The sequence below is a fragment of the Megalobrama amblycephala genome, linkage group LG19 (assembly GCF_018812025.1).
Source record: "Megalobrama amblycephala isolate DHTTF-2021 linkage group LG19, ASM1881202v1, whole genome shotgun sequence".
Classification (NCBI taxonomy): Eukaryota; Metazoa; Chordata; class Actinopteri; order Cypriniformes; family Xenocyprididae; genus Megalobrama; species Megalobrama amblycephala.
In genome coordinates, this window is record NC_063062.1 from 19,604,091 (window position 1) to 19,626,333 (window position 22,243).

General features: G+C 36.3%; 2 protein-coding genes across 2 annotated transcripts; one reads left to right on the forward strand and one right to left on the reverse strand.

Moving 5' to 3' along the window:
- The first annotated feature begins 868 nt into the window (after window positions 1–868).
- lmf2a (lipase maturation factor 2a) lies at window positions 869–15,877 on the forward strand. The gene is made up of 14 exons (XM_048168110.1): window positions 869–1,138; window positions 1,755–2,008; window positions 4,619–4,647; window positions 4,935–5,125; window positions 7,993–8,171; window positions 8,256–8,394; window positions 9,207–9,341; window positions 9,421–9,526; window positions 9,638–9,734; window positions 11,360–11,542; window positions 11,848–12,016; window positions 12,179–12,290; window positions 12,477–12,585; window positions 14,545–15,877. The coding sequence occupies exons 1-14, from the start codon at window positions 1,045–1,047 to the stop codon at window positions 14,959–14,961; spliced, it is 2,214 nt and encodes a 737-aa protein (XP_048024067.1). The 5' UTR covers window positions 869–1,044; the 3' UTR covers window positions 14,962–15,877.
- Window positions 15,837–20,529, reverse strand: miox (myo-inositol oxygenase). The gene is made up of 10 exons (XM_048168133.1): window positions 20,411–20,529; window positions 20,160–20,231; window positions 19,978–20,058; window positions 18,611–18,773; window positions 18,335–18,402; window positions 18,130–18,239; window positions 17,329–17,396; window positions 16,558–16,607; window positions 16,329–16,441; window positions 15,837–16,203 (listed from the first exon to the last, which is right to left on the reverse strand). Exons 1-10 carry the CDS (start codon window positions 20,426–20,428, stop codon window positions 16,095–16,097), a joined length of 852 nt encoding a protein of 283 aa, XP_048024090.1. The 5' UTR covers window positions 20,429–20,529; the 3' UTR covers window positions 15,837–16,094.
- Window positions 20,530–22,243: the final 1,714 nt, after the last annotated feature.

Here is a 22,243-nt window from a genome sequence, read left to right on the forward strand (position 1 = left end):
TTAGGCCAATCTAAGTTATGAAGACTTAAAAAAAAAAATTATGACTTAACTTGTAAGACTAGTCTTAGTGGTTTATGCAATCGGCCCCAGGTTGTTCCAGAAGATGATGAATTTGGAAACAATTTTAAGAATATATATTCTTATAGAAGTAAAATATGAAAATATATGGGAATAATAGGGTCATAAAACATTTTTGAATATAATTTTTTGTTATTTTCTGATCTAAGATATTGTAACGGTTAGATTGAGTACGGAATAATTTGCCCAAAAGCCATAGTGATTGTGAACAAGTATTTTTTGACTCAGGTCTTTTCAGTGAATCAGTCGAACCGGTTCACAAATAAGCCTGAATAATTCATCCAAATCCTTTTTTAAATCTTCATCCGCTAATAATACTGAATGACGGCTGCGCCCGAAATTGGCGTTTGTACATCAGTATTCAAATATAGTCTCCAAACTTCTAAAAATAAAACAATCAAAAAATAAATAAGACCATGGATGAAATTCCCGAATCCTACTATGACGAAGGCTTAGCTCGTGAATAGTAATTAGGTCATGTTGATTTGATTTTTACCCTCCGGTATCGTCCAGTCATAGACTGTAAAACAAACAAACAAAAAAGGTAAGTCCAGTTAGGTAAATAATAAATTTAAAAAATAAATAATTAAATGTCATTTTAAGAATTTAAAGTCAACTTATGAAGAATGAAAACGTCTGCCTTTCAGCCAATCGGCTAATTTTACTGGACGAGCGTAATTCATATTCATGTTGGTCAAACGTTGACCCAGGCAGAGCACGCCAACTTACTAACGTACACCAGTCAGCCAATCAATTTGACTTCCGCGAGCGTTACGTAGTTAATATTCATGAGCCAAATCTTCGCCATAGTAGAATTCGTTGGCAAAACAGCCAGCGAGCGCGCGTCTCTGTTCCTGCACGTCAGACGTGTCGCTCAGTCAGTCCTCTGCATTCAAACCTCCCTGATCTCCATCTTGAGGAGATTCCTACCCCATCTGTTTCCTTTAGGAGTTTATTATCCAAAAAATGGGAGATATAAGACTGCCGAGGCACATGTTCTTGTGGTGCCTTTCTGCTGTTTATATGTTTGCCTTTGCGTCTCTTTACGTGCAGATTCCAGGTGAGTTTGTGAAGATTTTTAGTTTAACTTGTATGCATTGATGAACTAACTAAGAGTTTATCTGTGACGCATGCAACAAATGTCTTTTAGACATACATTTTTAATGAACATACTCATCTGTTAAATCATTATGTAATAGTTCGTATAAATCTCCAGGTTGTCCAGTAATTTTGCAGTGTAGGGATACAGTACTAGAGATGAAAAATTTTAAAGGGCCCATATTACATGGGTCTGGTTGAACTGTTGCAGAACATCTCAGATTAGCATGTTGATGTCTGTTCTGAGACACCCAGACTGTAAGAATATTAGCCAAACTTTCACTCAAGAGGAAATGCATTGCACAAACTAATTTTTTGTCATAGTATTAGAATATTATCATGATTTTGGACATGTACATGATAATACCATGGTATTTGAATATGTTGATCATTGGGGTCCAAAAATATGAGACCACATTGACAATCTGAGATTCAAAATCTAATTTAAACCTGGAAATTAGGATTCTGAAAAACAACCAACCAAACAAACAAAAACTAAAAGTAACATAATGACATTCACATTTCAGATTCTGCAGCAGTTTTGTTGCGATGACCATGTGAACGCTCTCTTTCTTTAGGTCTGTATGGAAATGAGGGTTTGCTACCAGCTCGGTGGCAGCTGCGAGTGTCTGGTAAGAGTGTTGTGGAGCAGCTGAAGGATTCTCCCACACTGCTGTGGTTTGGTCCTCGTCTGGGTTTGGACACACAGCAGTGCATGGAGCTGCTCAGTCTGGCTGGAGCTCTGCTCAGTTTAATGACTCTGGCTTTACCGCCGCTCAGAGACTGCAGAGTCTTCCTGGTGCTCTGGATACTTTATCTGTCTCTCTACCAGGTACAAACTTTTTTCACATGCGGATGCTACTAGTGATTGGCCAATATGGGGTTTTCAGTGGCTGATGTATAGAGAACTGGGTGACCTATGGCTGATATGATGCTGATATATAAATATAATACAGTTTAATAACAGCAAATAATTTGATGTAAATAAAATTGATGAAATATTTTTTACAATATGTTACACAGAAATTAGTATATATTGAAAAAGCTCTTTGGTATAAAGAGATTCACTTGGATTTGATACAAGGAGCAACAGAATTTCCGTAAATCGTGCAATCATACACTGTTATCGGCTGATGATGATAATCTCAATAATGGCCAAATTTTGGCCAATTAATTGGGCCTTAATGATATCCTACTTATTTGTTGTTGCTTCGATATAGTGATAGCCAATTAACAGATATGGAAAATTCTGAAATGTTCTTATATAGATATTAAAATGTATATAAATAAAAAATGTAATTAGTGTTTTTCTTTTATTCTACATTACTAAAAATACTCTTTTAAGTTGGTTTTAGATACATTTATTTTAAAGGGTTCACCCAAAAATGAAAATTCTGTCATTAATTACTCACCCTCATGTCGTTCTACACCCGTAAGAGCTTCGTTCATCTTCAGAACACAAATTAAGATATTTTTGATGAAATCCGATGGCTCAGTGAAGCCTGCAGTTAATGCCAGCAAGTTAATTTACACTTTCAGTGCCCAGAAAACTACTAAAGATATATTTTAAACAGTTCATGTGACTCAGTAGCCTGGATGCCAGCCGAACTTTGCCCCGCCCACAACATTTTGAGGTCGGGGAGTTCGGTCTGGACTCGATCCGTAGAGGAGTAATTATGCCCGAACAGAAACTGTTCGGACCAATCACATTGTCAGGGCGATGATTGACAGATTATCACCAGAAACGTAATCAGCCACGTCATCAAAGAGCGCTTGGGGAGTTTGATTGAAAGCGATCTAACCAATCCGAACGCCGCATCCGCCATTTTGTCCGACAAAGCAGTCAGGAGTTAGAAGATTAACCTCGGTGGAGTTAAACTTGAAAAATTGTGCATATTGACGTCTTTCCGCGTTTGAAACAACATTCATTCTCATGTTCATTCATGTTTATTTGATGCTATAAATGGACTAGTAGGAAGAGATGATCGGTTCACGAGCCTCTTGAGCTGAGGCGTTACAGCAGTCTGTCACGATCATGGTCACAACCCATTAAAGAGCCACAAAACGGTTTTTATTGTTTGAATTTTTTAATAACTACACAGTTTGAAAGCTGTGACTTTGTTTAATATCATAAGTAACCTGCTCTGTCTCGTCTGTTGATGTGTTGTCAGTTTCCTCTTTGCTCCGCGATGTATTTTCCACTCTGTGTGGCGTGACAGCGCCACGGCTTGTCGGACAAAGCAACAGTAACTAAGGGGGGCGGGTCTTTGCGAAAGGTCAATTAGTTTACAACAATGATGGCTGTTGTTGAAGAACTGAGATGTGTAGATTCCGCCATCGCGTCCGTTATAGAAGATATCGACAGCGCATTAATTTTAAAAAAGGAACAGAGGACCGCGATCAAGGCATTTGTCGATGGGAAAGATGTCTTTGCCGTCCTCCTTCCTACGGGATTCGGCAAAAGTTTGATTTATCAGCTGGCCCCGATGGCCGCTAAGAAGAGTTCTGTTGACAACTATGCGTCGCTCAACATACGTCACTTACTCTGTAGCTCTGATTGGTTGTAGGTCTATCCAATTGAGGACTTTCCTGGATCGATTGAAATACGCCCCCATAATCAAAGCCCAATGGAGCAGTATCAGACTCATATTCAAACTAGAATTGAGTATGACCACGTCAGGCTAGTGACTCAGAGGTTCTACCTTAATATCATAAAGTGACGAGAATATTTTTTTGTGCTCCAAAAAAACAAAATAACAACTTTTCAACAATATCTAGTGATGGGTGATTTCAAAACACTGATTCAAAGCTTTACGAATCTTTTGTTTCGAATCAGTGGTTCGGATCACGTGTCAAACCGCCAAACTGCTGAAATCACATGACTTTTTGGTGCTCCGAACCACTGATTCGAAACAAAAGATTCGTAAAGCTTAATGAAGCAATATTTTGAAATTGGCCATCTCTATATATTATTGAAAAGTCTTCTTTTTTTTTTTGGCACACAAAAAATATTCTCGTCGCTTTATAATATTAAGGTAGAACCACTATAGTCGCATGAACTGTTTTAAATGTGTTTTTAGTAGCTTTCTGAGCATAGAAAAAGCAAATGATCTTGCCGGCAATGTAGCCATCGGAATTCATCAAAAATTTCTTAATGATGAACAAAGCTCTTATGGGTGTGGAACGACTTGAGGGTGAGTAATTAATGACAGAATTTTCATTTTTGGGTGAACTAATCCTTTAAGCATCTCATTTGCTATCTTTAAACTGTATTGTATTACATAATATATATGCAAACTATCCAACTTGTTGTTGGCCATTATCCTAAAAACCCATATCGGTTGACCACTATTTATCACGAATACTACTTATTATTAAGAGCAAATGTAATTGATTTTAGAAGGTAATGTATAAAGTAGTGAAATGTGCTTGTTGTTTCTAGGTTGGCCAGGTATTCTTATACTTTCAGTGGTGAGTATAAGGCTTTCTTTCACTTTGTGCTGCTTGTACACCGGTTGATGTTAAATTGTTTCAAAAATGTTCTTCCCTCAACTGTATCCGTTATGCAACAGGCTTTGTTTAACTCTGTACAACTGTAGCAACAAAACAATCTTGACCTTGCGAGACACTTGAGTGTTATTTACTGTAGTCGCATGTCTGTGTTGATCCGCTTTCATAACACATGTGAACCCTCAGCAGCACATCAGAATTTGGATATGTGTCAAACATATCTCTCTGCTTTCTCATCTTGTTTTCAGGGATAACCTCTTGTTGGAGACTGGCTTCTTGGCCATTCTCGTTGCTCCCATGAAAATGCCCTGGTCTTCAAAGGTGTGTCTCCATGATAATGTGACTTTCTGGCTGGTGCGCTGGCTGTTGTTTCGGCTGATGTTTGCGTCGGGCGTCGTCAAACTGACCAGCCGCTGCCCCACCTGGTGGGGCCTAACGGGTGAGGAATTGTAGAATATATTGGTATTTGTGACTAAATGTTCCTGAGTTGCTACCGGAAGGTTCAGAATGTACTCAGAATGGTGTACTACATGAGATACAGTGTCCCATAATGCAGTGCTCTCATTTCTTATGTGACCAGTGATTTGGAAGCAAAATCTATGGTTTGTTCTGACTTATTGAACTGTTAAGCATTAAAGGGCTCATGAATTGATAAATCAAATTTTTTGTGATCGACCGATATTAATTTTTTAGAACCGATAACCGATATGCAGAACTGATATTTATTTACTGTTTTACTTCTGTTTTTGACACGATTACAACACCACTGAACTGAACAAACTATTTTATTTATAACAATCACTCCCTCCTTGCATAGAAAACAAAACAAATCTTATTAAAAAGCATCAGCAGCAACACTAATGTTAACAATAAGCAAAATAAATGTAGAATGTTTGTTTTCAAATGGAGAAAATAAATTAAAGACAGGAGTCATATCAACTTTGCAGAAATGTAATACTTCATTTTAAACTACAGTTTTAGTAGATTTATAAGCTGTTTAGGCTAAAGAGTGCAGAATAATTCGCTGGATAATGTTAAATAACTGAATAATATTCTCTGGAATATTGGAATATAACAAACACAACATCGTATTTTATTGCATTTCTCAACTGGTATGTTATATCAGAATTATTAATAATGTTTTTGTCGATCTAGATTATGAAATATCTGCTGACAAAGTGCTGTTTATCTATGCATTTACACAGAATTATACTCAAACTGCGATCGCTCACAGAGATAATAATTTCCATAGAGTTGTGTTTACTTGGATGTTTATTAGCGAATTAATGGTTTTATAGTAAATGTTTATATAATTATGGTGTTTTAAGCAAGTTAATCTTATTAAAAGTTACATGCGGTGGCCGTGGAGCATTTCCTGAGCATCAACCCGCTGAGTGAACAGCAAAATGCAGATGACTTCACGAGACTAATGATGAACATAGACAACAGAGAGAGAGAGAATTAAATTCAGCGCTTTTATTTCCAACATGTGCTCATTCATGGCTGTAGTATTTAATTCATGCATAGTTACATTTTTATTGGGACAGGACTTGATGGATTATTTTACGTGACTCTGTGAGCTTGTCTCTATTTCTTAGAGACAAGCTGCATAAACTAGCTACATTTCAGGCGCATCTAATTTGTGCATTAAAGGATTAGTTCACTTTCAAATTAAAATTTCCTGATAATTTACTCACCCCCATGTCATCCAAGATGTTCATGTCTTTCTTTCTTCAGTCGACAAGAAATTAAGGTTTTTTTATGAAAACATTCCAGGATTTTTCTCCATATAGTGGACTTCAATGGACCCCAAACGGTTGAAGGTCAAAATTACAGTTTACAGCGATCTCAGACAAGAAATAAGGGTCTTGTCTAGAGAAACCATCTCTCATTTTCTAATTTTTTTTTTTTTTAATTTTATACATTTTAACCATAAATGCTCATCTTGAACTAGCTCTCTTCTTCTTCTCTATTTGAATTCCAGCAGTGTGGACACTGCTAAGTGTATTACTGCCCTCCACAGGTCAAAGTCTGAACTAAATTGTCTTATACAATATGTTAGTGCAAGTATATAACAATTAGTTCAAACTTTGACCTGTGGAGGGCAGTAATACATTTAGCAGTGTCTACACTGCTGTTATTCTAATAGAGAAGAAGAAGAGCGCTAGTTCAAGATGAGGATTTATTGTTAAAACTTATATAATTTTTATTTATTTATTTATTTAGGTTTTAACCATAAATGCTCATCTTGAACTAGCTCTCTTCTTCTTCTCTATTAGAATTCCGGCAGTGTAGACACTGCTAAGTGTATTACTGCCCTCCACAGGTTAAAGTTTGAACTAATTGTTATATACTTGCACTAGCATATTGTATAAGACAATTTAGTTCAAACTTTGACCTGTGGAGGGCAGTAATACACTTAGCAGCGTCTACACTGCTGGAATTCTAATAGAGAAGAAGAAGAGAGCTAGTTCAAGATGGGCATTTATGGTTAAAACGTATAAAAATTTAAAAAAAAAAAATTTTTGAAAATGAGTGATGGTTTCTCTAGATAAGACCCTTATTTCTCGTCTGGGATCGTGTAGAACGTTTTGAAGCTGCAATGAAACTAATTTTGACCTTCAACTGTTTGGGCTCCATTGAAGTCCACTATAAGGAGAAAAATCCTGGGAAGTTTTCATCAAAAACCTTAATTTCTTTTCGACTGAAGAAAGAAGGACATGAACATCTTGGATGACATGGGGGTGAGTAAATTATAAGGAAATTTTAATTTGAAAGTGAACTAATCCTTTAATGGCTGTTATGTTAAATAAAGTTACAAGTTATAAGTAAAGTTACTAATTACAGCAAAGCAGGTAAGTATACTTTACATGTGCATGCCGTGGTCTCGTCTCCCCTCAGATGCGCTGTAATGGCGATCCTGCACACAATTCTCAAAACACCCATAAGATGGTGGCATTTATCGGTAAATCCGATATTACAAAACCGATATCCGATTATGGTAAAATGCTAAAACCATAAATTCTGTTGCTTGAAATAAAATAAACAGTAAAATAAAATACATTTCTTTCAGCTAGTTGCCAAGGCAACATTTCTCATTTTTAATTTAGTTTAACTTGATGTATTAAAATAATTAAAACTAAAGTAAAAATGAGTAAAAACTCTATAGACATTTAAAAAACAGAATTACTAAATGTTTAAGATAAATTATAATGGACAATATAAAAACAAAAATAACTCAAAATATTAATAAAAACTATAATAATATATAAATGATACTAAAATGTTCTGTTGTTCTCTTATCAGCTTTGACCTATCACTATGAGACCCAGTGTATACCGACCCCGCTGGCCTGGTTTGCTCATCAGCTGCCGGTGTGGTTCCAGAAACTCAGTATAGTGGGAACGTTTGTTATCGAGATCGCAGTTCCTTTCCTGTTCTTCAGCCCCATACGAAGACACAGACTTGCCGCCTTCTACATGCAGGTGAGTGTGTATGCGTGTGTTTGATCAGAAATGGAGAAGCTGCTACGAGTTTGTGCATTATTGTGACATCTTTGTGTGTTACAGCTCCTGCTTCAGGTGTTTATCATCCTGTCTGGGAATTATAACTTCTTTAATATTCTCACAATCACCCTGTGCCTGTCGCTGCTGGATGACCAACATGTAAACTTCTGGCTCCGCAGACCCACACAAAAGACAGAAAGCAGTATGTTTAAAAAACCGAACATGTATTTGAAATTGAAAATTTGTAACATTTATAAATTTCTTTACTGTCACTTTTGATCAATTTAATGTGTACTTGCAGAAAATGAATGAATTGATAAATACATTTTTTTGTGATCGACCGATATTAATTTTTTAGAACCGATAACCGATATGCAGAACTGATATTTATTTACTGTTTTACTTCTGTTTTTGACACGATTACAACACCACTGAACTGAACAAATAATTTTATTTATAACAATCACTCCCTCCTTGCATAGAAAACAAAACAAATCTTATTAAAAAGCATCAGCAGCAACACTAATGTTAACAATAAGCAAAATAAATGTAGAATGTCTAATGTTTTCAAATGGAGAAAATAAATTAAAAACAGGAGTCATATCAACTTTGCAGAAATGTAATACTTCATTTTAAACTACAGTTTTAGTAGATTTATAAGCTGTTTAGGCTAAAGAGTGAAGAATAATTCGCTGGATAATGTTAAATAACTGAATAATATTCTCTGGAATATTGGAATATAACAAACACAACATCGTATTTTATTGCATTTCTCAACTGGTATGTTATATCAGAATTATTAATAATGTTTTTGTCGATCTAGATTATGAAATATCTGCTGACAAAGTGCTGTTTATCTATGCATTTACACAGAATTATACTCAAACTGCGATCGCTCACAGAGATAATAATTTCCATAGAGTTGTGTTTACTTGGATGTTTATTAGCGAATTAATGGTTTTATGGTAAATGTTTATATAATTATGGTTAAATTAACATTTACTATTTTTTCAGCATCATTACAGACTCTCTTCTCTGGACTGGCTGTAATGTTAGAGGTCGGTGTATACGCTCTGCTTTGCTACTGGACCGTCCAATACTTTGACCTGCAGGTGGACTGGGAAAAGAAAAGTGTGTCCTCCAAAACAGGTGAAGCTCTCAACGATTTCTTATTGCGGTCGGTTATTGTCGAGTGTGATTTATCTCTCTTTGTGTTCCTGTTCCTCAGCCTTTACTTATTTCGAGTTCAATGGCTTTCTGAAGACTGTCACTGTGCCCAGTATCTGGATCGGTGTGCTGTCTCTCACATGGGAGATCATCACTGCCATGTTTAAGTGAGTGTTAGGGGATAGTTTACCTATGGTTTGTTGGCTCACTATGTCCATTAGATGGCGTTCTGGTAGAATAAATGTTTTTGATTGCTTGTGCATGTGCATATGCTCCAGATGTGCTTGTGTGAGGGGCGTGTTGCGGCGTCTCTGGAGCACAATCCAGTGGGCAGTGATGGCTGCGGCTGCAGTCTCAATGTTTGCCATCAGTCTGGTCAGTAAACTTCCTGTCAGTGTTATTTTAGTATCATTAATACAGTATGATAGAATTTATTAATATTTTAAAGTAGTTTTCAATTCTATGTTTTCCCATTTTAGTTTAAGTTTTAGTAATTGTGTTTTTAGTTTTTTTTAGTCTTTTTATTTTTTATTTACGGTTTGGTTTTAGTAATTTTAGTATTTCAGCTTAAACTAAATCAAAAGTAGAAATTTGCCTTGGCAACTAACTCAAATATAATAAGCACTTTTTTTTAAATATATTAATGTTTATTTTAGTTTTAGTTAATAACACTATTTCCTGCATGCCACTCTAAACCTGTCTGTTTAGTTAAAGCTGCAGTCTGCAACTTTTTTTGGTTAAAAATGATCCAAAATCAACTTTTGAACAAGTACATAACCAGCCAGTGTTCAAAACTATCTAATTATCTTGTCTCGATTCACAACAGTAAGCTTGTAACAGTGTTTTATAATAAGAGCGACATGGCGGATTTCCACGGGAAATTCGAGCATGCAGCAGTTCCTCTGTGCGTCATTACGTCACGTCCGTAAACAAAGGAAGGAGTCCCGTCGAGAGGCTAGTCAGTTATATCATGTGAGGAAGCTGCCGGTAGCGGCACATTTATAGCCTTTTCTCACAGCAGCTGAAATAATTAAACTTATCATTTTGATGGCGGATTGTAATCCAGAAAGATCCAAATGACAGTCATCAATGACAACTGGAGATTCAGCCGTAGCCAAAAAGCAAAAGACTTTGGACTGTGGAGTGACTACAGACATTGAAATCTACAGGTAACGCTAATACACAATAAATACACAGTCACGCAATGCTGATGTTGTTAACAATAACAATTTGAGAACAATATAACAATAATAATCATTTGCACGGTTTGGCATGATCCGAGCTAAGCGATCGTTAGATTTAATCATCATTGGCAGCGTGATTTATTGTAGGCCTAATGCTTTTTTCCTCAGTTGGTCAAAACACAAGTGGCAGACATGTTACTTACTTGTTCAGCTGATATTTTCCAGTGAAAATTCTTATATTGGTCATACTTTCAAGATGTAGAATCTGTGATTCTGAAGTTCAGTATCTACACCGGTGCGGTGACTGACAGCAAGCATTAAATTCATCCGCACTGACGAGCTGTGCCGAGGCACAACACACGTACAGATAACTGTTCCGCATATGACTGCAATTGCATGTTTCAAACAGAGATGGCGACAAAGAGGAAAAATTGCAGACAGCAGCTTTAGAATTGCCAGGTTTTCTTGAATAATGGATGGTGACCACTGCTGTCAAAAATGTAATGACAAAAATGAACCAATAAACATAGTCCATATATTTTGTACTTCATATTTCAAGTCTTTTCAAACAGTATGATAGCTTTTGTGAGGAACTGAATATAGTAATTTATTACCAAAAATCTTGCCTTCTGCACTTTTCTATCTCAATCTCATTCACGCTTTCACATGTTCAAACCTCAAACATTCACAATACACATAAGAACTTCATTGTGTACTTTATGTGTAGTGCACAGAATTCTCATCTTTTTGAGTGCACTGTCCCTTTAAGTGATGTAAAAATAATGAGGCTAATAATGAAGTACTGTATATGTGCAGGTTCCCTACACCTACATTGAGTATGAAGCCAACAGTAATCTCTGGCCTGGGATCCGGACAGCGTTTGAAGTGACTGACCGTTACCAGCTGGTCAACTCGTATGGATTGTTCCGGAGAATGACCGGTGTCGGAGGTCGTCCAGAGGTGGTCATTGAGGGAAGCATGGATCGCAACACATGGACGGTCAGTTTACGAGTATTTCAGGAAGTGCATTGTGTCTGAATTACAGCATTAATTTGTATGTGAAGGAGATGGACTTCACACAAAAAAATGTAATCATATCAAAAACAGTCTAAAAGGTCTATAATATGGGCTTGTGATTGAAAAGTCTAACCCCGATCTTAAAGGTGAAGTTTATAGATTCTCTGCAGCAGGCAGCCTCAAATTTGCAAAAATACTTTTTCCAACTTGGGTTGGGAATCTTTAGGCACCTCACAATCCTATTCCAAATCTATTCTTGATCTGCATTTTTTTTTTTTTCTTTGCAGGAGATAGAGTTCATGTATAAGCCAGGGAACATGAGCGCAGCGCCCCCTGTGGTGGCTCCGCACCAGCCCAGGCTGGATTGGCAGATGTGGTTTGCTGCTCTGGGGCCACACACACAGAGCCCCTGGTTCAGCAGCCTCCTACACAGACTCCTGCAGGGCAAACGCGATGGTAAGGTGATGTGTCGTTTGTGCATGTGTGAGATTTAAAGGCATCCAGTGCATCAGTCTGAACAAGATGCAGTGCTGAATGCAGTGTTTTCTATTATACTATACTATACTATACTATACTATACTATACTATACTATATTACACCATGTGTGTGTTGTCCAGTGGTCAGACTCATTCAGACAGATGAGTCTCAGTATCCGTTCAGCAAACAGCCTCCTACGTACCTAAGAGCTCACCGCTACAAATACTGGTTCAGCGAGCCAAAAGAGGACGGGTGAGCGCACGCAAAATTCCACTATGACTCTTGCTATAAATTGTCAAATGCATGTTAAAAATTACATTTTAATTTTCTTGCATAACACAATGCATTATTGTTAACGCTGATGTTTAATGTTAGCCTTATTGGATGACTATCCATTTTTATGACTATGTCATATTAAATGTTTTTGTGTGTGTTTAGTTCGTATCCCCAGCGATGGTGGAGACGGGTGTATGTGGAAGAGTTCTATCCTATAGTGCGCCTTGGTGACTCTTACCTTGAACAGATGTTGGTTCAACATGGTTTGAAGGTAAGAAACAAGTCTGCCTTCAAAATTGAAAGAGTAACTGAATTGGTTCATATTTTGAATATTGATTTCGACTATAACCTCAAGGGAGGAGATCAAACAGACCTAAAGTTCACTGTCCTGTTATCTGTAGAGTAGTTTGATTTAGGAAAACCGTGTTTTTTAGGGCTGCACAATTAATTGAAACTGAAAATTCCATATGGCTTTGTGCGATTTATCAAATCGTAAATAAATATATGCCGTGTGTTTCAGAGTGAAGTGCAGCACTATGTTCATTTACACACATGAACAAACATTTACAGCCTGTTGCTAACAAAAGTGAAGCTTCTGGTGTTTTTCCACCAAAATAAAAGCTTGAGGGTTTAACATTTGTTAGTTTTGAAAAGATATTTTGTTGTATGAATATCTGAACATTAGAGTTGTCAAAAGTACTGACTTCGGTACCAATCAGTACTGAAATTTAAAAAATGTGACGCTTTGAGCACTGTTGAGCGGATTCGTAAACACCTGATTGGCCATTATGTTCACTCGTTCATCAGATATGTCTATGATTGGCTACAATGATCAACGCACGGGAGTGTTTGAAAGCACACAGAAGTGTTTGAATTTGAAAGAGCTTTCATACGCTCTCATGTGTATCTGTGTAAGCGCTCGGTAAAGAGTGTCATTGACAACTAATTACAGTGTTTTTAAAGCGTTGATCATTGTAGCCAATCACAAACATATCCGATGAGCGTGTCAATCAGAGGTGTTTACGAATTAGCTCAACAGCGCTCAAAGCGTCACATTTTTTTAAAAATTTAATACGGACTTGGTACCAAAGTAGGTACTTTTGACAAATCTACTGATCATACAAGATATCAAAAGTAAGAACAGAGCCTCTGATTTTAATCAACAACAAAATATTCTAGCTTCATGCATTCTTTTATAAACATTTGAATGTGGGCAAGGTTCATGTATTGCGAAGGAACATTTAAAAAAAAGCGGAGAAAATCATGTTTTGTCAAAGATTTTGTCTGAATCAGATTCAGTACGTTGATCAAAACATAATCAAGTGAATCATGTCAAAAGTGAATAATTCCTCTTTAAACTACACTGCAGATGTTATACAAAATATTTTAGCAAGAACGACGATCGATGCACACTTAACTTCTATATTATGGAAGACACTGCTGGATTCGGTGGTCGAACGGTCCGTTGATTCCAATGATAATAGCTTACTAAACCGCAGCTGCAGGAGGTGTTGATGTCGTGTGAAGGATCTTCAAACAATTACCACTGTTTATGAAGGATATAATTTGAGGAAAACGGTGAGATTTGCACGTTTCCTTTTTAAAATACTTCAGTGAAGCGCCGAGAAAGACAATTGTATTTACACTGCAATAAATAAGTAGGCCTATCTGTTTCCACTAAAATAGCCTATAAACTTCCTAAAAGATAAGTTCACCTTATCAGCAAAACTGCATAAATTTGATTCGAATTGTTTAAAACGATTAAAATACTATTTGGCCAGTGGAAATGAATGAATCAACTCTATTCTAAAACCTTTATCTGAAGTATTTTATACAATTTTGTTTTTATGCATATTTTGATATATTTATTCTAAAACATAAGAATATTATTGGATGATTTTTAGCAATGTAATATGTATGGCACAAATGTTAACCATGGTGTCACGTGGATGGGAATATGCATGGAAATGATATGCAGATGAGATTATGCATAGTAAAACTAGGCGTCATAAGCTCCATATATGGTGATTTCGGGGAGGAGACAGGGTTTATAGAGGGATTTGTGTACAGGATCTGGCGTACGCATGGTTTTATAAATCTGATTTTTTTTTTTGTGCGTACGCAGAATCTAGCTTTTGCGTGTACGTACACTTTTAGGATGAAATCTACCCAAAGTTTTATAAATAAGACCCCTGGTCATTTGAGACCCTCTTCCCTTTTTGCCCATCAGGATAAGGCTCCTCCGAGGCGCAGCTCGAATGCATGGCTGCCGCGGTTATTGCGACATGTTGGCGAACATGCCCGTGAGATACCAGCTCATCTGCTGCTGTGGACTCTCTTCAGCTCTGCAGCGACCGTGTGTCTCCTCAACTCTCTGCGATCACGTGCATATCATCGCCTACACGAATCGCTCCAGAACCAACACACAGACAAACAGGCTGCTGAACAGACACGCCCCAATGTGACGGAAGAGAAGCATGAGAAACATGAGGAGGAGGAGAAAAAGGAGGTTACAAAAGATGATGCAGAGGAAGATGGAAAGGAACAGGAAGAAGTTGCAACAAGTGAAGAGGAACAGGAAGGTGAAATTGAAGAGGAAGTGAGTGCAGAGGAAACTGAAGAGGACAGCCTCAGGAAAAGGAAGTGAAGTTTTCAGTTGATCTCCTGTGGCTTTAAATGAAACTCTGGACTTTAATTCCAGCTCAGGGTAATCTATCCCAAAACATCAGTACTTACACCTTCATTGTCAAAACATTGATACTTCTCTGTTTTCACAGGCGTTTTTGAGAGATGTAGGCAGAGTAGTGAAACTTTCATGCATCCCAGTAGTGTCCTGGATTTACCTGCACGTTTAGTTAAACTAATCCGGATAGGAAGGCCATACTGCAAAACAAGGGATTTTTGTTGTATGCTCTCCGATTGATCTGACAGGTAAATGCAAGACAAGGTAGGTTATCGTTTCCCCCAGTGTTAAGTAAAACCCAGAAAGTCTTCCACCATGAGACCTAAAAATAACTGTAAAAAAAACAAAAAACAAACTGTATATTTCAATGCACATACTGGGCCTCATTAAACAGAAGATTTGTGTTAGTAATTCTTGCATAAATTACACATTGAATTGAATGCATCGAAATACCAACCAGCACTTATACGGTTTTATGAACAATTTACACACACATTCCTTTGTTCTGCTAGTGTTTTATGAGTGAAGCCCAGTATGTGCTCTGTGCCTTATGGTATACCAAAAGTATCTCAGAAATCTTGGTATCAGAAAATATTTCAATCTTGTTTTATTTTTATGAGTAATATAGAGATGTTTAATAGTTTTTCACTTAGACTGTCATCTTGTATATGTGGTATTATATGATCTGCAAATTGTTTATCAGACTGTAACTGGTCATGGTCTGTGATATGTGCATTGTAATAATGTTTGTGACATTGCTTTTTTGACAACTGTGATGTCATTAAAATATTGCATGTTTATTGTTAATATGAGTGAAGATGCACAAAAAAACGCTCAGCTTTAATGTTTTGTCATATTTTTAATAAACTTTAAAAAAATATACACTGGCACAAGTGCCATTATTTCCAAAGAAATACAGCCTCACAGTTTACATTTTTATCTTCAATCTATATGAATATAAGTCTAATATAGTAATAACAATGAATACATAAGATAAAGTCTTGGATATTAATAATTAATATTTTGGAAGTCAAGAGTCCACCCTTAAGACAGTATGATGTTCAGTCTCTTGAATTATGTAGAATTCTGGTACACGTTCACCACTGCAGTACCCCGGGGCAGTACTTATCAATGAGTGTCTGATAATACGGCCTCAGACTCTCCACGTCCGGTAGTTCAGTGCTCTTTGTATACAAATCGAACTTGCTGTCAGAGGAAAGACAAACAGACGCATGTTATTGATCTATCTCTAGAAACTCGCAGAGTAAGGTCAGATCTTACTGATTAAATGGAAATGCAGAGGAGCTCTTATTGAGAAATTGATAACATACTTAAACTCTTTGACCCAGGGAAGCATCTGCAGGTCTTTCTCGTTGCATAAGTGCATGTAGTCTCCGTTTGAGTGCCAGGGGTAGAAGGAGTGGAAGCGGATCATGTAAAGACCCTGAAGGAATTTGGGAGTGTTAAATGTACAAAAGTGTCATATAAAAGCGTACATGACATCCTATTGCTTGTGTGTGTTAGATTTGTTTGCTTTTCAGGTGGGCTCTGTGATGTTACCTCCTCAGGGATGGTGCATTTGTTGAACTTCATTACCTGGTACAGATACTCTAGAATAGTGCAAGAAGAATGTCCATTTTGTTACTTCAGCAGCAAATACACAACCATTCAAAAGTTTGTATATATATAAAATTATATAATTATAAATTTTTATATATATATAATGTGTGTGTGTATATATATATATTTGTGTGTGTATATACGTATAATATATATAATTTTTTAAATAATTCTAAAAAGTCTCTTATGCTCACAAAGGCAACATTTATTTGCTCAAAAATACAGTAACAATTTGGAAAAATTTATTTATTTATTATTTTAAATGGAATTTATTCTTAAGGCTGCAAAGCTAAATTTTCAGCATCATTACTCCAGTCTTCAGTGTTACATGATCCTAATTTGCTGATTTGGTGCTCAAGAAACATTTCTTATTATCATCAATGTTGAAAACGGTTGTGCTGCTTCATATTTTTTGGAAACATGAATATAAAGTTCAGAAGAACAGCATTTATTTGAAATAGAAATATTTCATATCAAACTATTTTATTCATAATAAATTTCATTTCCTGCCTTTTAATTTTTTAGGATATTGGTAATGGTAGATTAACAAAGAAACAACGAAACGGTCACTTTTGATCAATTTAATGTGTATTTCTCTAAATAAAACCCTCAAACCTCAAATGTTTGAACAGTATAGTGTAGGTTTTGCAATGAGACATTGAATGCAATATCATGATGGTCTTGTGTGTAAAGATCCTCCAAATCACTCACCATCATGTCCCCAAGACATCAGGACATTATCAAGCCCACATTGTGGTTTATAGATCCCAAATTCTGTGCTGCATTGAGGGAAATATGCAAATGCGACATCATCAGGTGAAATGCTATAGTATGCAGTCAACATTATTAACATTATTTATTTCTATATTGATAGGATACCATTATTATATTTATTAACTTTATTAAAATGAAAACTCATTTACTCGCCCTCATGTTTTTCCAAACCTCTATGACTTTCTTTTGAGGAACACTAAAGCACTGAGCAGTGTTGACATTCTTCAAAACATCTCCACGGACAAAAGAAAGTCTCACAGGTTTGAAACGACATGACCGTTATTCCTTTACAGTATAATAGTTTGTTTATGTTCAGGAACAGTGTTGTTATTGTTAACTGAAACTTTTAAAAATCATTTAAATTCATTAAATAAAGCTGAATTTAAAAAAAGTTAATGGAAAAAAACTTTAAAATGTTAGAAATGTTGTACTAAATTGACCAAAACTTAAATGAAAGCTAAATAGAAATATTTAGAACAATTAAATAGATATAAAATATAAATATGGCAATAATAAAATAATATATATAATAAAAATAATAAATAAAAAATATATAAAACTAAAATTAAAAATGACAAAAGCACATAAGAAAATGACTGTTTAAAATTAAATGTAAACTATCAAATTATTAATAAACACTATAATATTATATAAATAATACTGTAATATCACTGATCAGGAAACCTGTTTTGATATTTAGAAGGTATTTGAGTTTTGAAAAAAGGTGTGGTGCTGTACTTGAGTGTAGGGTTTTTCACATCCGGATTGCCTTCAAATGTGGAGTTTCTGAACACTATTGAATTCTGGAACTTGCATCCCACTGGGAATGTGTCTCCAACTACAGCCCACTGAAACACACAAAGCAGCATTCTGATTGCTTATTATTTAGCCCATGTGATTGTCGTAGATTTTTAGACTGTGTTTGGATACATTTGTCTCTCACCTGTGGCTCCCCATACAGGGCCATGATTTTTCCAATGTCATGGATCAGGCCTACTAGCTGGAACCAATCTGGATGCAGGTAAAAATGAGAGAAGTGCTTTTTAAAAATCCGTTTGCAATGTTGTATTTTAACATTCGGCCAAATAAACTTCACATTTAGATATGTATTTTAGTCTGTGTGTCTGGACAACTTAAGCTATGTGTTATTGTAAAAGACCATCTTATCTAAGGACGGTGTAATCGACTCCTGTGGCCTTTGTCCCTGCTGACTCCTCACCTTTATCAGGATGCTCTTTACGGATTCCCTCGGCAGTCTGGAAAGCATGGAAAGAGTTCGGGAAGTCAACATCAGGGTCGGATTCATCAACAAGCTCATCCAGGGAATTGATGTTCTCCATCATGGCCATGCTGAAGTGATTGCAGTTCGCCCACTCCAGGTGCTAAAGGTGAGAGAGGCCACGTTCAGTGTTTGTGAAGGTTATCATTGATCCGGGCCAACACAGAGCATCTTAAAGGATTAGTCCACTTTTAAATACACTTTTCCTGATAAATTTACTCACCCCCATGTCATCCAAGATGCTCATGTCTTTCTTTCGTCAGTCGAAAAGAAATGAAGGTTTTTGAGGAAAACATTCCAGGATTATTCTCCTTACAGTGGATTTCAATGGCTACCAACAGATTGAAGGTCAAAATTACAGTTTCAGTGCAGCTTCAAGGGCTTTAAACGATACCAGATGAGTAATAAGGGTCTTATCTAGCGAACCGATCGGTCATTTTCGAAAAAAATACAACCGTTTATGCTTTATAAACAAAATATCGCCTTGAACGTACTTTCCGCTTCCGCATTCTTCATAACGCTTACGCTGTATGTCCTACGCCTTCCCTATTCTACTTACGGAACGAACGCGGCGCCAGTTTCGTTTTTTTCCGTAAGTAGAATAGGGAAGGCGTAGGACATTCAGCTTAAGCGTTATGAAGAATGCGGAAGCGGAAAGTACGTTCAAGGCGATATTTTGTTTATAAAGCATAAACGGTTGTATTTTTTTTTCGAAAATGACCGATCGGTTCGCTAGATAAGACCCTTATTACTCATCTGGTATCGTTTAAAGCCCTTGAAGCTGCACTGAAACTGTAATTTTGACCTTCAATCTGTTGGTAGCCATTGAAATCCACTGTAAGGAGAAAAATCCTGGAATGTTTTCCTCAAAAACCTTCATTTCTTTTCGACTGACGAAAGAAAGACATGAACATCTTGTATGACATGGTGGTGAGTAAATTCATCAGGAAAAGTGTATTTAAAAGTGGACTAATCCTTTAAGTTTATTGTAGTTTAACTCCAACATAGAAACACATCCAGCTGAACTAGAATTAACTTTACTATGCAAGTAACGCATGCAATATAGATACTGTTTAATGGAGATAAACAGAGAATTTAGTTTTCAGTGTGTCTGCATTTAATTGTATTGGTTGTATCTGCACAGGGCTTTTACCTTATTAGAGTTGCATTATATTTTATTTTTACCTGCTATTTATTGTCTGGTTTTAATACAGAATATGACTTAAATAAGAACAGAAGATGAAAATGCAAACTCTACATATTCATATACATACATACTATATATAGTTTGCCATTCAAAGACCAACCTTTTGTTTGACAAAGTCCAGCGTTTGGTATGTGTGCATCAGCTTGTATGTATTAAACACACGGTCAAAGAGCTCTCCACTCTGTATTAGATACGTACACACATAAAAATGGAAATAAGTGTGTCATATTAAGAAGAATTATACATGAATAAGTCAAGAATATGCAAAATTCAAAATTTTACTTCAAAATTCCTGAATTCTGCTTGGTCTTTCTCGTGACATTCGGGCCGATATGCCAGAGAAGGATCTGGACCCTATGAGTAAAAGTTTGTGTCAGAAATAAGACTTAATAGACAGATACACAATCTAACAAACCAAAGCAACAGTTTGATTGACCATTTTCAGCATTGCAAAAATCGTTCATGTATATAATGCTTACAACTTAGTGAGGAAATTGATTGTGTCAATAAGTGTCTGAATGTCAGGTACATACCAGGTTCACCACCCTCATGGTTCAGTTGAGATTGTGTCGTTCAGGATGAAGGAGGATGTTGTGTGTTTGGCGTCTCGGATTGCTCCATTTATAAATAGTGCACATATGGGGTCTCTGAACTGTAATGGGAATAACTAGTAAAACTTTAACTTTCTCCAGGTCACTTTCTCTCTGAAGCTTCCAGTGGTTCATCAGTGTGCAACGTGTGTGTGTACAGTATGTGTACATGTGCATGTTTGAGTGAGAATGCTCAGTACTGGGATATTTTGTACCATTACAGTGACTAGGGGCATTTGATTTAATGGTAATTTAAAGAATTTATATTTTAAGTTATATTATACAATATATTCGCATATTTTTGGTGTTTTATTGAATTTTGTTTTAGTGTGATTTTGCTACATTTCACAATATGGCTTTGTTTTACATTTTATTTTTTAGTTTAGTTTAATGATTGTAATTGTAGTTTTGAAATCAGTCAACACAATAAATCTGAGTAAAACGTTTCGAATATTTTGCGTTGATTGCAACAGGTTTTCTTTAAGGGTTTTCTATGTGGGGTGGGGGATGTTTTGGGGGATTCAGGTGTTCTCTATGTTGTGAGGACAAAATGTCCCCACAATGACAGTAATACCAGGAATATTTGATCTTGTGGGTACATTTTTTTGGTCCACATGAGGAAAACAGCTTATAATCATAGAGAATGATGTTTTTTGAAAATGTAAAGGCAGAAAGTTTTCTGTAATAGGTAGGTTATGGTTAGAAAATAGAATATACAGTTTGTTCAGTATACAAATCATAATGTTTATGAAAAGTCCCTATACAAAATGGAAACCCAACATGTGTGTGTGTGTGTGTGTGTGTGTGTGTGTGTGTGTGTGTGTTTACAGTAGGTTACACCTCTGGTTTTTATTGGCTGATAGTTTGTGGGTGAGCCTGCGATGTGTCTGGTACTAGGTCACATGTAACGAGTACACAGTCTAAAGTTAAAAAGAAGCAGATAAACTACAATACTTGACACATACACTAATTCTGACATCTAAAACATTTTTCTCTTTTTCATTTTTGGCTGGAATATTTGACGTTTTTACTTTTTGACACATTTGATCATGCTATTATAGAGGTGGATTAAATAGGGCTCTTAATTAAATGTTGTTATTATTAAATGGCCTAGTTGGTAGATATTATAAATACACTATCTGGCTCTTAAAAGCATCTTTTTCTATTGAAGTCCATTAAAAATATTATAATGTAAAAAAATTGTAAAAATTATATTATAGTAGGTTTAATTTAGTCTAACTCAGTAGCAAAAATTGTTGAAATCGCTTTCAGAACATTTAAAATTTAAAAACCAATCCAATTTATTATTATAACATAATTTTTAATGTATTTCTTTATGTATTTTTCAGTTTCTGTGTAAGTTTGAGCTAACTTACTGTGTAATGTTTCAGGTCTGCAGCCAGCAGATGGCAGTCTAACTTAAAACTCTCCTGAATGGATGTCTTGCCATCAGAATAAAGGTACCTACTTCACCATATTTTGGGAAGCAGTTAGGGTTGCCACCCGTCCCGTGAAATACGGAATCGTCCCGTATTTACAGCCAAAATGACGCGTCCCGTATCATATCAATGATGCGGTCCCGATTTGTCCCGTATTTTACATAGGTCCACATTATGCAGCATCCCATGCAAATCACCCCACCCGCATTGTGTGAAGACACGTCCTATTCTGCCCCTGATTGGGTAATACTCGCTGCCATCATGGTTTGATTGTTTTCAGGTTCACGGGCCGTGAATCACGGCCAATCAGAGTCAGAGGAGGGCGGGACGCCGCCTC